The 13,654-nt window shown below is 43.0% G+C and overlaps 2 protein-coding genes, 1 long non-coding RNA gene and 1 pseudogene across 4 annotated transcripts in view; 3 read left to right on the top strand and 1 right to left on the bottom strand.

Moving 5' to 3' along the window:
* Positions 1-13,654, bottom strand: part of LOC309482595 — a 475,034-nt gene that overhangs the window by 324,269 nt on the left and 137,111 nt on the right. The window lies entirely within an intron of this gene.
* Positions 2,184-3,049, top strand: LOC309482368 (zona pellucida sperm-binding protein 4-like; the record flags this gene model as incomplete). Its single annotated transcript, XM_082147715.1, has 4 exons — positions 2,184-2,276; positions 2,355-2,512; positions 2,589-2,781; positions 2,851-3,049. The coding sequence occupies exons 1-4, from the start codon at positions 2,212-2,214 to the stop codon at positions 3,047-3,049; spliced, it is 615 nt and encodes a 204-aa protein (XP_082003841.1). The 5' UTR covers positions 2,184-2,211.
* On the top strand, positions 6,903-7,768 carry LOC309482367 (zona pellucida sperm-binding protein 4-like; the record flags this gene model as incomplete). The annotated part of the gene is made up of 4 exons (XM_082147714.1): positions 6,903-6,995; positions 7,074-7,231; positions 7,308-7,500; positions 7,570-7,768. The coding sequence occupies exons 1-4, from the start codon at positions 6,931-6,933 to the stop codon at positions 7,766-7,768; spliced, it is 615 nt and encodes a 204-aa protein (XP_082003840.1). The 5' UTR covers positions 6,903-6,930.
* LOC309482366 (zona pellucida sperm-binding protein 4-like) lies at positions 7,934-12,486 on the top strand (annotated as a pseudogene). The gene is made up of 6 exons: positions 7,934-8,023; positions 10,792-11,275; positions 11,355-11,713; positions 11,792-11,949; positions 12,026-12,218; positions 12,288-12,486. The product of its transcript is annotated as a zona pellucida sperm-binding protein 4-like (transcript).

The following is a 13,654-nucleotide window of genomic DNA, read 5'->3' as shown; positions in this document are numbered from 1 at the left end:
GATGTGTTTCAAAGAAAAAAAACAATCCAGAATAGCTAAAACATCTAATATAAAAAAGGCTGAATTCAGAATGGCAGAAATAGTACTAGCATACTATTCTGAATTCAGCTCAATGTGGTTTTATGTACGTTTAAAAGGGAAAACTTGACTTTTAAGGTTACATTAATCCGGATACATCTGAAAATGGCGTTTTCCTTTATAAACGCTCTCTGTCCACACTACCGGTTTCGGACGTCTCAGTGTGGATGAGAAACTTTTGAAAAACGCCTGAAAACGCTAAATTCACCTTTACTGCGCATGCGTAAAACCCCACAAAAGATCACTGATATGATTCAGATGGAAAGATAAATAATGAAGTTATCGCGCAATTCTTCTGACAGGATCATCTTATTTAGTAAAATATCTCACCATTCACTGATGTGGTCCAGGTCGCACGCAGTCACCATATGTTTGGTCTAAAACGCAATGGCTCTCATGTATTGCCGCAGGACATCAAATGTGAGTAAATTCTGTCATCTTTGCATGACTGTGATATGAAGAGTGTGCAATGTAGAATATTTTTAGCAACAGTGTGAAAGTGAATAGCACATAACAGGCACAATACTGGTATAAACATGAATATCTATTGGTACAATATGTGTCACATGACTAAATTTACGTCATCGTTTTTAAATACCACCGGTTTCACAGTCCACACTACAACGTGAAAATGGCAGAGACAAAAAATATACGTTTTCAAACAAAAACGTATTAGTGTGGACATGGCCTAAGAAACAATAGAATCACCAAGTTGCATAAACTCCCACTCGTGCAAGTCTGGAGAATCATGACTGTTAATGAAGAGGGAGGGATTATCATTAATTAGCCAAAGTCTGTAGAGTACAAAAAGACCAAAGGGCAGCACCTCAACAATGTGACTAGCTGTTGAACAATGGCAGGAAGTTGGGGTGCTGTTCAGTTTCTGGCACTTTGTGTTTGGTTCTGTGCGTTTAGTCATGCTGTTCCGAAGTGGAGTGATCTGCCCCTGAATCCTGATGCGCTGATGTTCCAGCAAACTGACCAGCGGTTTCAAAAGCCATTTCAACAGCAAGCTAGTCAACAGTTTCCTCAGCAGGTTCAACCACAAGCTAGTCAACAGTTTCCTCAGCAGGTTCAAAAGCCAGTTCAACAGCAAGCTAGTCAACAGTTTCCTCAGCAGGTTCAACAGCAAACTAGTCAATGGTTTCCTCAGAAGGTTCAAAAGCCAGTTCAACAGCAAGCTAGTCAACGGTTTTCTCAGAAGGTTCAAAAGCCAGTTCAACAGCAAGCTAGTCAACAGTTTCCTCAGCAGGTTCAACAGCAAGCTAGTCAATGGTTTCCTCCGAAGGTTCAAAAGCCAGTTCAACAGCAAGCTAGTCAACAGTTTCCTCAGCAGGTTCAACAGCAAGCTAGTCAATGGTTTCCTCCGAAGGTTCAACAGCAAGCTAGTCAACAGTTTCCTCAGCAGGTTCAACAGCAAGCTAGTCAATGGTTTCCTCAGAAGGTTCAAAAGCCAGTTCAACAGCAAGCTAGTCAACAGTTTCCTCAGCAGGTTCAACAGCAAGCTAGTCAACCGTTTCCTCAGTCAGTTCAACAGCAGGCTAGTCAACCGTTTCCTCAGTCAGTTCAACAGCAAGCTAGTCAACAGTTTCCTCAGCAGTTTCAGCCTAAGCAGCCAGTGGCACAGGCAGAGCCCCTTGACAAATGTACGGTAGCTGATTATGAGCAGATTCAATGTGGACCACCTGGTATCAGTGGTGCTGAGTGTGCTGCTATCAACTGCTGCTTTAATGGACAGCAGTGTTACTATGGGAAGGCAGGTAAGAGTGTAGAGTCAATGTAGAGGCATTCATGTTAAACTGATCCTCAGCAATAACCTGCTCTTGTAACTTGTTCCAGTGACTGTCCAGTGTATAAGAGATGGTCAGTTTGTGGTAGTGGTGGCTAGAGATGTTACGCTGCCTCGATTGAGCCTGGATTCAGTCCGTCTCCTGGGTGGAAGTGATCCAGCTTGCAGTCCTGTGGGATCCACACCTTTCTTTGCTATATACCAGTTCCCTGTCACTGCATGTGGCACAAGCATGATGGCGAGTAGCTGCTTGTGGTTTTGTTCTGCATGGCTTAGAATGGATTGGATGCTAACAATGTTACTATTTGCAGGAGGACAGTGGATATGTGGTGTATGAAAACAGAATGACCTCCTCATATGAAGTGGGTATTGGACCACTTGGTTCCATTACAAGGGACAGCCATTTTGAGTAAGTGATGTATGCTTTATCATAAATGTGAATCATTGACAAATGCAAATCCAAACAAGCTCACTGTTTGTTGTCCAGGCTTCTCTTCCAGTGTAGGTACTCTGGTACCTCTGTGGAAGCTCTGGTTGTGGAGGTCAACACCGTTCCTCCACCTCCACCAGTAGCTGCTCCTGGACCCCTCAGGGTGGAGCTTAGACTGGCAAATGGTCAATGTGTCACCAAAGGCTGTGCAGAAGGTAAGTGTCTGTCCCAAGTATGCCTAAAGCCTCTTTAAAACTCCAGTTTCTAGTTAAACGCTGTATTCTTCCTCAGGGGACGAGGCGTACACGTCCTACTACAGTGATGCTGATTATCCAGTTACAAAAGTCCTGCGGGAGCCTGTGTATGTTGAGGTGCACATTTTGGAGAGGACCGACCCCAACATTGTCCTGATGCTGGGACGTTGCTGGGCGACATCAACCCCCAGTCCACTCAGTCTACCCCAATGGGATCTTCTGGTTGATGGGTGAGTAAGGCCAGTCTTTATCCATCTAGTGTGCTGTAAGGCATTTCTGACTGCCTCTTTGCCTTTCAGATGCCCTTACCAGGATGATCGTTACCTGACCACATTGGTTCCAGTGGCTGGATCATCTGGTCTTCAGTTCCCGACCCACTACAAGCGCTTTGTTGTGAAGATGTTCACATTTGTAGATCCAGCATCACTGGCTCCTCTGCAGGAAACAGTATGCTCTGCAGCCTTACCTCAACCCTTAATATTAGTGCTTTTACAGTGAATTCTATGGCTTAACCCTTTCCCCCCCCTCTGTTAGATCTTCATCCACTGTAGTACAGCGGTGTGCCATCCCTCCTCTGGCTCCTGTGCGCAAAGTTGCACTAGGAAAAGTGAGTGCTTGCTGTAAGTTGACTTCAGGAACTGAGAATTGTATTTAAATGCCCCTCATGCTTCTACCACTTCTTACAGGAAGAGACGTGCACGTCAAGACCATCTCTAGTGGGCAAACTGTGGTGTCTAGTGGACAAGTTATCCTGGTCAAGTGAATTTATGTGTTTTAATAAACTTCATGAAACTCAACATGTTTCTCTTTGGTATTCATTTCTGTCTGGAGTTGGCTGTTTCATGACTTCTCAGTTTGACTTCTGCACTACTGATACTTTTTCTTTTGTGCATTGAGATTCTTGACTCGAACTAAACAAGCCAAATCTGCCTAAGCCATCTAACGTTACTATTTGCTCAGTTCTAGTTGTTAACTTGGGGCCCCTGTTCATGTTTCACACATCAAATTAAGGTTTTTAGCTTCTGTTTGTTTGAGGCTTTACATATGACTTTATGGTTGGACTAGCATAACTGCATATATTGATGCCCAAACCCCTCTGAGGTCACTCGTTGGCTTTTTGTAATGCTTTTTTACAGTCACGCAAGTATGAATCATTTCTTGGGATAAAGGATTGGTTGATACTGAATTTATTTCAGGCTAGTCCCAGGAATGTAGACTGCTTTCATTTTAAGCATTAATCCCTTAACTGTTGTATCCCAACAAGGTAGCTGTCCAAGGCCTTGTTTACACCTGGTACTAAGAAGCATTTTTGTAAATCGGATCACAAGTGGACTGTGGTAAATGAAGGTGTAAAAAAAGGGACAAATTATTTAATAATTTTGAGCTTGTCTATTTTTGGCCACTTCCAGAGGTAGTCCAACACTTTCGACCAGATTGCTTTCATAGAGTAGATGCTCATGTGGTTGAATGTGTTCGAACAGCCACAAAACGGTGTACTCTACCGCCTACTGACCTAGTACGTAAACATTTTAAGAAGTGCGCTAGCAGGTGTGATTTAAACTTTCTTAAAATATACAGGCCTGTTGCCATGGGAAAACTATGATGTGTTTCAAAGAAAAAAAACCAATCCAGAATAGCTTAAACATCTAATATAAAAAAAGGCTGAATTCAGAATGGCAGAAATAGTACTAGCATACTATTCTGTTAATCGCGCCATTTTCGCCACAGTAAACAATGAATGGCTACTGTAGAACGCAAAAGCCGAATCCCGGACATTTTGGGCGATCTCGAAATCCCGGGCAGACTCGTCACGGAGACTCACGATAAAACAGCATCTTTTAAGTTTTGAGTCAACTAGTAGCCTAGCCTAGTTGTTTAACTGCGCTCTCTTACCGGTAGGCGTGGCTTGGGAGTGGCCTCATAGGGCAGCGAAGCAAGTGCATTCTGGGAGTTGTTGTCTTTCATCCACATGAGCCAAAAATACATTTTCTGGCTTTTCTCAGTCTAGAAAGCTCCAAATTCAAAAATAATTTCACATTTCTACTACATAAATGACCCATTTTAAATACACATTCATCGTTCTAGAGGTAAAGTATCCCTAAAAACTTTCTTAAAATATACAGGCCTGTTGCCATAAGAAAACTATGATGTGTTTCAAAGAAAAAAAACAATCCAGAATAGCTAAAACATCTAATATAAAAAAGGCTGAATTCAGAATGGCAGAAATAGTACTAGCATACTATTCTGAATTCAGCTCAATGTGGTTTTATGTACGTTTAAAAGGGACAACTTGACTTTTAAGGTTACATTAATCCGGATACATCTGAAAATGGCGTTTTCCTTTATAAACGCTCTCCGTCCACACTACCGTTTTCATGCGTTTTCGGACGTCTCAGTGTGGATGAGAAACTTTTGAAAAACGCCTGAAAACGCTAAATTCACCTTTACTGCGCATGCGTAAAACCCCACAAAAGATCACTGATATGATTCAGATGGAAAGATAAATAATGAAGTTATCGCGCAATTCTTCTGACAGGATCATCTTATTTAGTAAAATATCTCACCATTCACTGATGTGGTCCAGGTCGCACGCAGTCACCATATGTTTGGTCTAAAACGCAATGGCTCTCATGTATTGCCGCAGGACATCAAATGTGAGTAAATTCTGTCATCTTTGCATGACTGTGATATGAAGAGTGTGCAATGTAGAATATTTTTAGCAACAGTGTGAAAGTGAATAGCACATAACAGGCACAATACTGGTATAAACATGAATATCTATTGGTACAATATGTGTCACATGACTAAATTTACGTCATCGTTTTTAAATACCACCGGTTTCACAGTCCACACTACAACGTGAAAATGGCAGAGACAAAAAATATACGTTTTCAAACAAAAACGTATTAGTGTGGACATGGCCTAAGAAACAATAGAATCACCAAGTTGCATAAACTCCCACTCGTGCAAGTCTGGAGAATCATGACTGTTAATGAAGAGGGAGGGATTATCATTAATTAGCCAAAGTCTGTAGAGTACAAAAAGACCAAAGGGCAGCACCTCAACAATGTGACTAGCTGTTGAACAATGGCAGGAAGTTGGGGTGCTGTTCAGTTTCTGGCACTTTGTGTTTGGTTCTGTGCGTTTAGTCATGCTGTTCCGAAGTGGAGTGATCTGCCCCTGAATCCTGATGCGCTGATGTTCCAGCAAACTGACCAGCGGTTTCAAAAGCCATTTCAACAGCAAGCTAGTCAACAGTTTCCTCAGCAGGTTCAACCACAAGCTAGTCAACAGTTTCCTCAGCAGGTTCAAAAGCCAGTTCAACAGCAAGCTAGTCAACAGTTTCCTCAGCAGGTTCAACAGCAAACTAGTCAATGGTTTCCTCAGAAGGTTCAAAAGCCAGTTCAACAGCAAGCTAGTCAACGGTTTTCTCAGAAGGTTCAAAAGCCAGTTCAACAGCAAGCTAGTCAACAGTTTCCTCAGCAGGTTCAACAGCAAGCTAGTCAATGGTTTCCTCCGAAGGTTCAAAAGCCAGTTCAACAGCAAGCTAGTCAACAGTTTCCTCAGCAGGTTCAACAGCAAGCTAGTCAATGGTTTCCTCCGAAGGTTCAAAAGCCAGTTCAACAGCAAGCTAGTCAACAGTTTCCTCAGCAGGTTCAACAGCAAGCTAGTCAATGGTTTCCTCAGAAGGTTCAAAAGCCAGTTCAACAGCAAGCTAGTCAACAGTTTCCTCAGCAGGTTCAACAGCAAGCTAGTCAACCGTTTCCTCAGTCAGTTCAACAGCAGGCTAGTCAACCGTTTCCTCAGTCAGTTCAACAGCAAGCTAGTCAACAGTTTCCTCAGCAGTTTCAGCCTAAGCAGCCAGTGGCACAGGCAGAGCCCCTTGACAAATGTACGGTAGCTGATTATGAGCAGATTCAATGTGGACCACCTGGTATCAGTGGTGCTGAGTGTGCTGCTATCAACTGCTGCTTTAATGGACAGCAGTGTTACTATGGGAAGGCAGGTAAGAGTGTAGAGTCAATGTAGAGGCATTCATGTTAAACTGATCCTCAGCAATAACCTGCTCTTGTAACTTGTTCCAGTGACTGTCCAGTGTATAAGAGATGGTCAGTTTGTGGTAGTGGTGGCTAGAGATGTTACGCTGCCTCGATTGAGCCTGGATTCAGTCCGTCTCCTGGGTGGAAGTGATCCAGCTTGCAGTCCTGTGGGATCCACACCTTTCTTTGCTATATACCAGTTCCCTGTCACTGCATGTGGCACAAGCATGATGGCGAGTAGCTGCTTGTGGTTTTGTTCTGCATGGCTTAGAATGGATTGGATGCTAACAATGTTACTATTTGCAGGAGGACAGTGGATATGTGGTGTATGAAAACAGAATGACCTCCTCATATGAAGTGGGTATTGGACCACTTGGTTCCATTACAAGGGACAGCCATTTTGAGTAAGTGATGTATGCTTTATCATAAATGTGAATCATTGACAAATGCAAATCCAAACAAGCTCACTGTTTGTTGTCCAGGCTTCTCTTCCAGTGTAGGTACTCTGGTACCTCTGTGGAAGCTCTGGTTGTGGAGGTCAACACCGTTCCTCCACCTCCACCAGTAGCTGCTCCTGGACCCCTCAGGGTGGAGCTTAGACTGGCAAATGGTCAATGTGTCACCAAAGGCTGTGCAGAAGGTAAGTGTCTGTCCCAAGTATGCCTAAAGCCTCTTTAAAACTCCAGTTTCTAGTTAAACGCTGTATTCTTCCTCAGGGGACGAGGCGTACACGTCCTACTACAGTGATGCTGATTATCCAGTTACAAAAGTCCTGCGGGAGCCTGTGTATGTTGAGGTGCACATTTTGGAGAGGACCGACCCCAACATTGTCCTGATGCTGGGACGTTGCTGGGCGACATCAACCCCCAGTCCACTCAGTCTACCCCAATGGGATCTTCTGGTTGATGGGTGAGTAAGGCCAGTCTTTATCCATCTAGTGTGCTGTAAGGCATTTCTGACTGCCTCTTTGCCTTTCAGATGCCCTTACCAGGATGATCGTTACCTGACCACATTGGTTCCAGTGGCTGGATCATCTGGTCTTCAGTTCCCGACCCACTACAAGCGCTTTGTTGTGAAGATGTTCACATTTGTAGATCCAGCATCACTGGCTCCTCTGCAGGAAACAGTATGCTCTGCAGCCTTACCTCAACCCTTAATATTAGTGCTTTTACAGTGAATTCTATGGCTTAACCCTTTCCCCCCCTCTGTTAGATCTTCATCCACTGTAGTACAGCGGTGTGCCATCCCTCCTCTGGCTCCTGTGCGCAAAGTTGCACTAGGAAAAGTGAGTGCTTGCTGTAAGTTGACTTCAGGAACTGAGAATTGTATTTAAATGCCCCTCATGCTTCTACCACTTCTTACAGGAAGAGACGTGCACGTCAAGACCATCTCTAGTGGGCAAACTGTGGTGTCTAGTGGACAAGTTATCCTGGTCAAGTGAATTTATGTGTTTTAATAAACTTCATGAAACTCAACATGTTTCTCTTTGGTATTCATTTCTGTCTGGAGTTGGCTGTTTCATGACTTCTCAGTTTGACTTCTGCACTACTGATACTTTTTCTTTTGTGCATTGAGATTCTTGACTCGAACTAAACAAGCCAAATCTGCCTAAGCCATCTAACGTTACTATTTGCTCAGTTCTAGTTGTTAACTTGGGGCCCCTGTTCATGTTTCACACATCAAATTAAGGTTTTTAGCTTCTGTTTGTTTGAGGCTTTACATATGACTTTATGGTTGGACTAGCATAACTGCATATATTGATGCCCAAACCCCTCTGAGGTCACTCGTTGGCTTTTTGTAATGCTTTTTTACAGTCACGCAAGTATGAATCATTTCTTGGGATAAAGGATTGGTTGATACTGAATTTATTTCAGGCTAGTCCCAGGAATGTAGACTGCTTTCATTTTAAGCATTAATCCCTTAACTGTTGTATCCCAACAAGGTAGCTGTCCAAGGCCTTGTTTACACCTGGTACTAAGAAGCATTTTTGTAAATCGGATCACAAGTGGACTGTGGTAAATGAAGGTGTGAAAAAAGGGACAAATTATTTAATAATTTTGAGCTTGTCTATTTTTGGCCACTTCCAGAGGTAGTCCAACACTTTCGACCAGATTGCTTTCATAGAGTAGATGCTCATGTGGTTGAATGTGTTCGAACAGCCACAAAACGGTGTACTCTACCGCCTACTGACCTAGTACGTAAACATTTTAAGAAGTGCGCTAGCAGGTGTGATTTAAACTTTCTTAAAATATACAGGCCTGTTGCCATGGGAAAACTATGATGTGTTTCAAAGAAAAAAAACCAATCCAGAATAGCTTAAACATCTAATATAAAAAAAGGCTGAATTCAGAATGGCAGAAATAGTACTAGCATACTATTCTGTTAATCGCGCCATTTTCGCCACAGTAAACAATGAATGGCTACTGTAGAACGCAAAAGCCGAATCCCGGACATTTTGGGCGATCTCGAAATCCCGGGCAGACTCGTCACGGAGACTCACGATAAAACAGCATCTTTTAAGTTTTGAGTCAACTAGTAGCCTAGCCTAGTTGTTTAACTGCGCTCTCTTACCGGTAGGCGTGGCTTGGGAGTGGCCTCATAGGGCAGCGAAGCAAGTGCATTCTGGGAGTTGTTGTCTTTCATCCACATGAGCCAAAAATACATTTTCTGGCTTTTCTCAGTCTAGAAAGCTCCAAATTCAAAAATAATTTCACATTTCTACTACATAAATGACCCATTTTAAATACACATTCATCGTTCTAGAGGTAAAGTATCCCTAAAAACTTTCTTAAAATATACAGGCCTGTTGCCATAAGAAAACTATGATGTGTTTCAAAGAAAAAAAACAATCCAGAATAGCTAAAACATCTAATATAAAAAAGGCTGAATTCAGAATGGCAGAAATAGTACTAGCATACTATTCTGAATTCAGCTCAATGTGGTTTTATGTACGTTTAAAAGGGACAACTTGACTTTTAAGGTTACATTAATCCGGATACATCTGAAAATGGCGTTTTCCTTTATAAACGCTCTCCGTCCACACTACCGTTTTCATGCGTTTTCGGACGTCTCAGTGTGGATGAGAAACTTTTGAAAAACGCCTGAAAACGCTAAATTCACCTTTACTGCGCATGCGTAAAACCCCACAAAAGATCACTGATATGATTCAGATGGAAAGATAAATAATGAAGTTATCGCGCAATTCTTCTGACAGGATCATCTTATTTAGTAAAATATCTCACCATTCACTGATGTGGTCCAGGTCGCACGCAGTCACCATATGTTTGGTCTAAAACGCAATGGCTCTCATGTATTGCCGCAGGACATCAAATGTGAGTAAATTCTGTCATCTTTGCATGACTGTGATATGAAGAGTGTGCAATGTAGAATATTTTTAGCAACAGTGTGAAAGTGAATAGCACATAACAGGCACAATACTGGTATAAACATGAATATCTATTGGTACAATATGTGTCACATGACTAAATTTACGTCATCGTTTTTAAATACCACCGGTTTCACAGTCCACACTACAACGTGAAAATGGCAGAGACAAAAAATATACGTTTTCAAACAAAAACGTATTAGTGTGGACATGGCCTAAGAAACAATAGAATCACCAAGTTGCATAAACTCCCACTCGTGCAAGTCTGGAGAATCATGACTGTTAATGAAGAGGGAGGGATTATCATTAATTAGCCAAAGTCTGTAGAGTACAAAAAGACCAAAGGGCAGCACCTCAACAATGTGACTAGCTGTTGAACAATGGCAGGAAGTTGGGGTGCTGTTCAGTTTCTGGCACTTTGTGTTTGGTTCTGTGCGTTTAGTCATGCTGTTCCGAAGTGGAGTGATCTGCCCCTGAATCCTGATGCGCTGATGTTCCAGCAAACTGACCAGCGGTTTCAAAAGCCATTTCAACAGCAAGCTAGTCAACAGTTTCCTCAGCAGGTTCAACCACAAGCTAGTCAACAGTTTCCTCAGCAGGTTCAAAAGCCAGTTCAACAGCAAGCTAGTCAACAGTTTCCTCAGCAGGTTCAACAGCAAACTAGTCAATGGTTTCCTCAGAAGGTTCAAAAGCCAGTTCAACAGCAAGCTAGTCAACGGTTTTCTCAGAAGGTTCAAAAGCCAGTTCAACAGCAAGCTAGTCAACAGTTTCCTCAGCAGGTTCAACAGCAAGCTAGTCAATGGTTTCCTCCGAAGGTTCAAAAGCCAGTTCAACAGCAAGCTAGTCAACAGTTTCCTCAGCAGGTTCAACAGCAAGCTAGTCAATGGTTTCCTCCGAAGGTTCAAAAGCCAGTTCAACAGCAAGCTAGTCAACAGTTTCCTCAGCAGGTTCAACAGCAAGCTAGTCAATGGTTTCCTCAGAAGGTTCAAAAGCCAGTTCAACAGCAAGCTAGTCAACAGTTTCCTCAGCAGGTTCAACAGCAAGCTAGTCAACCGTTTCCTCAGTCAGTTCAACAGCAGGCTAGTCAACCGTTTCCTCAGTCAGTTCAACAGCAAGCTAGTCAACAGTTTCCTCAGCAGTTTCAGCCTAAGCAGCCAGTGGCACAGGCAGAGCCCCTTGACAAATGTACGGTAGCTGATTATGAGCAGATTCAATGTGGACCACCTGGTATCAGTGGTGCTGAGTGTGCTGCTATCAACTGCTGCTTTAATGGACAGCAGTGTTACTATGGGAAGGCAGGTAAGAGTGTAGAGTCAATGTAGAGGCATTCATGTTAAACTGATCCTCAGCAATAACCTGCTCTTGTAACTTGTTCCAGTGACTGTCCAGTGTATAAGAGATGGTCAGTTTGTGGTAGTGGTGGCTAGAGATGTTACGCTGCCTCGATTGAGCCTGGATTCAGTCCGTCTCCTGGGTGGAAGTGATCCAGCTTGCAGTCCTGTGGGATCCACACCTTTCTTTGCTATATACCAGTTCCCTGTCACTGCATGTGGCACAAGCATGATGGCGAGTAGCTGCTTGTGGTTTTGTTCTGCATGGCTTAGAATGGATTGGATGCTAACAATGTTACTATTTGCAGGAGGACAGTGGATATGTGGTGTATGAAAACAGAATGACCTCCTCATATGAAGTGGGTATTGGACCACTTGGTTCCATTACAAGGGACAGCCATTTTGAGTAAGTGATGTATGCTTTATCATAAATGTGAATCATTGACAAATGCAAATCCAAACAAGCTCACTGTTTGTTGTCCAGGCTTCTCTTCCAGTGTAGGTACTCTGGTACCTCTGTGGAAGCTCTGGTTGTGGAGGTCAACACCGTTCCTCCACCTCCACCAGTAGCTGCTCCTGGACCCCTCAGGGTGGAGCTTAGACTGGCAAATGGTCAATGTGTCACCAAAGGCTGTGCAGAAGGTAAGTGTCTGTCCCAAGTATGCCTAAAGCCTCTTTAAAACTCCAGTTTCTAGTTAAACGCTGTATTCTTCCTCAGGGGACGAGGCGTACACGTCCTACTACAGTGATGCTGATTATCCAGTTACAAAAGTCCTGCGGGAGCCTGTGTATGTTGAGGTGCACATTTTGGAGAGGACCGACCCCAACATTGTCCTGATGCTGGGACGTTGCTGGGCGACATCAACCCCCAGTCCACTCAGTCTACCCCAATGGGATCTTCTGGTTGATGGGTGAGTAAGGCCAGTCTTTATCCATCTAGTGTGCTGTAAGGCATTTCTGACTGCCTCTTTGCCTTTCAGATGCCCTTACCAGGATGATCGTTACCTGACCACATTGGTTCCAGTGGCTGGATCATCTGGTCTTCAGTTCCCGACCCACTACAAGCGCTTTGTTGTGAAGATGTTCACATTTGTAGATCCAGCATCACTGGCTCCTCTGCAGGAAACAGTATGCTCTGCAGCCTTACCTCAACCCTTAATATTAGTGCTTTTACAGTGAATTCTATGGCTTAACCCTTTCCCCCCCTCTGTTAGATCTTCATCCACTGTAGTACAGCGGTGTGCCATCCCTCCTCTGGCTCCTGTGCGCAAAGTTGCACTAGGAAAAGTGAGTGCTTGCTGTAAGTTGACTTCAGGAACTGAGAATTGTATTTAAATGCCCCTCATGCTTCTACCACTTCTTACAGGAAGAGACGTGCACGTCAAGACCATCTCTAGTGGGCAAACTGTGGTGTCTAGTGGACAAGTTATCCTGGTCAAGTGAATTTATGTGTTTTAATAAACTTCATGAAACTCAACATGTTTCTCTTTGGTATTCATTTCTGTCTGGAGTTGGCTGTTTCATGACTTCTCAGTTTGACTTCTGCACTACTGATACTTTTTCTTTTGTGCATTGAGATTCTTGACTCGAACTAAACAAGCCAAATCTGCCTAAGCCATCTAACGTTACTATTTGCTCAGTTCTAGTTGTTAACTTGGGGCCCCTGTTCATGTTTCACACATCAAATTAAGGTTTTTAGCTTCTGTTTGTTTGAGGCTTTACATATGACTTTATGGTTGGACTAGCATAACTGCATATATTGATGCCCAAACCCCTCTGAGGTCACTCGTTGGCTTTTTGTAATGCTTTTTTACAGTCACGCAAGTATGAATCATTTCTTGGGATAAAGGATTGGTTGATACTGAATTTATTTCAGGCTAGTCCCAGGAATGTAGACTGCTTTCATTTTAAGCATTAATCCCTTAACTGTTGTATCCCAACAAGGTAGCTGTCCAAGGCCTTGTTTACACCTGGTACTAAGAAGCATTTTTGTAAATCGGATCACAAGTGGACTGTGGTAAATGAAGGTGTGAAAAAAGGGACAAATTATTTAATAATTTTGAGCTTGTCTATTTTTGGCCACTTCCAGAGGTAGTCCAACACTTTCGACCAGATTGCTTTCATAGAGTAGATGCTCATGTGGTTGAATGTGTTCGAACAGCCACAAAACGGTGTACTCTACCGCCTACTGACCTAGTACGTAAACATTTTAAGAAGTGCGCTAGCAGGTGTGATTTAAACTTTCTTAAAATATACAGGCCTGTTGCCATGGGAAAACTATGTGTTTCAAAGAAAAAAAACCAATCCAGAATAGCTAAAACATCTAATATAAAAAAAGGCTGAATTC

The sequence above is a fragment of the Leuciscus leuciscus genome (assembly GCF_965113295.1).
Source record: "Leuciscus leuciscus genome assembly, chromosome: 19".
Classification (NCBI taxonomy): Eukaryota; Metazoa; Chordata; class Actinopteri; order Cypriniformes; family Leuciscidae; genus Leuciscus; species Leuciscus leuciscus.
This window is presented reverse-complemented; position numbering and strand designations above follow the sequence as displayed.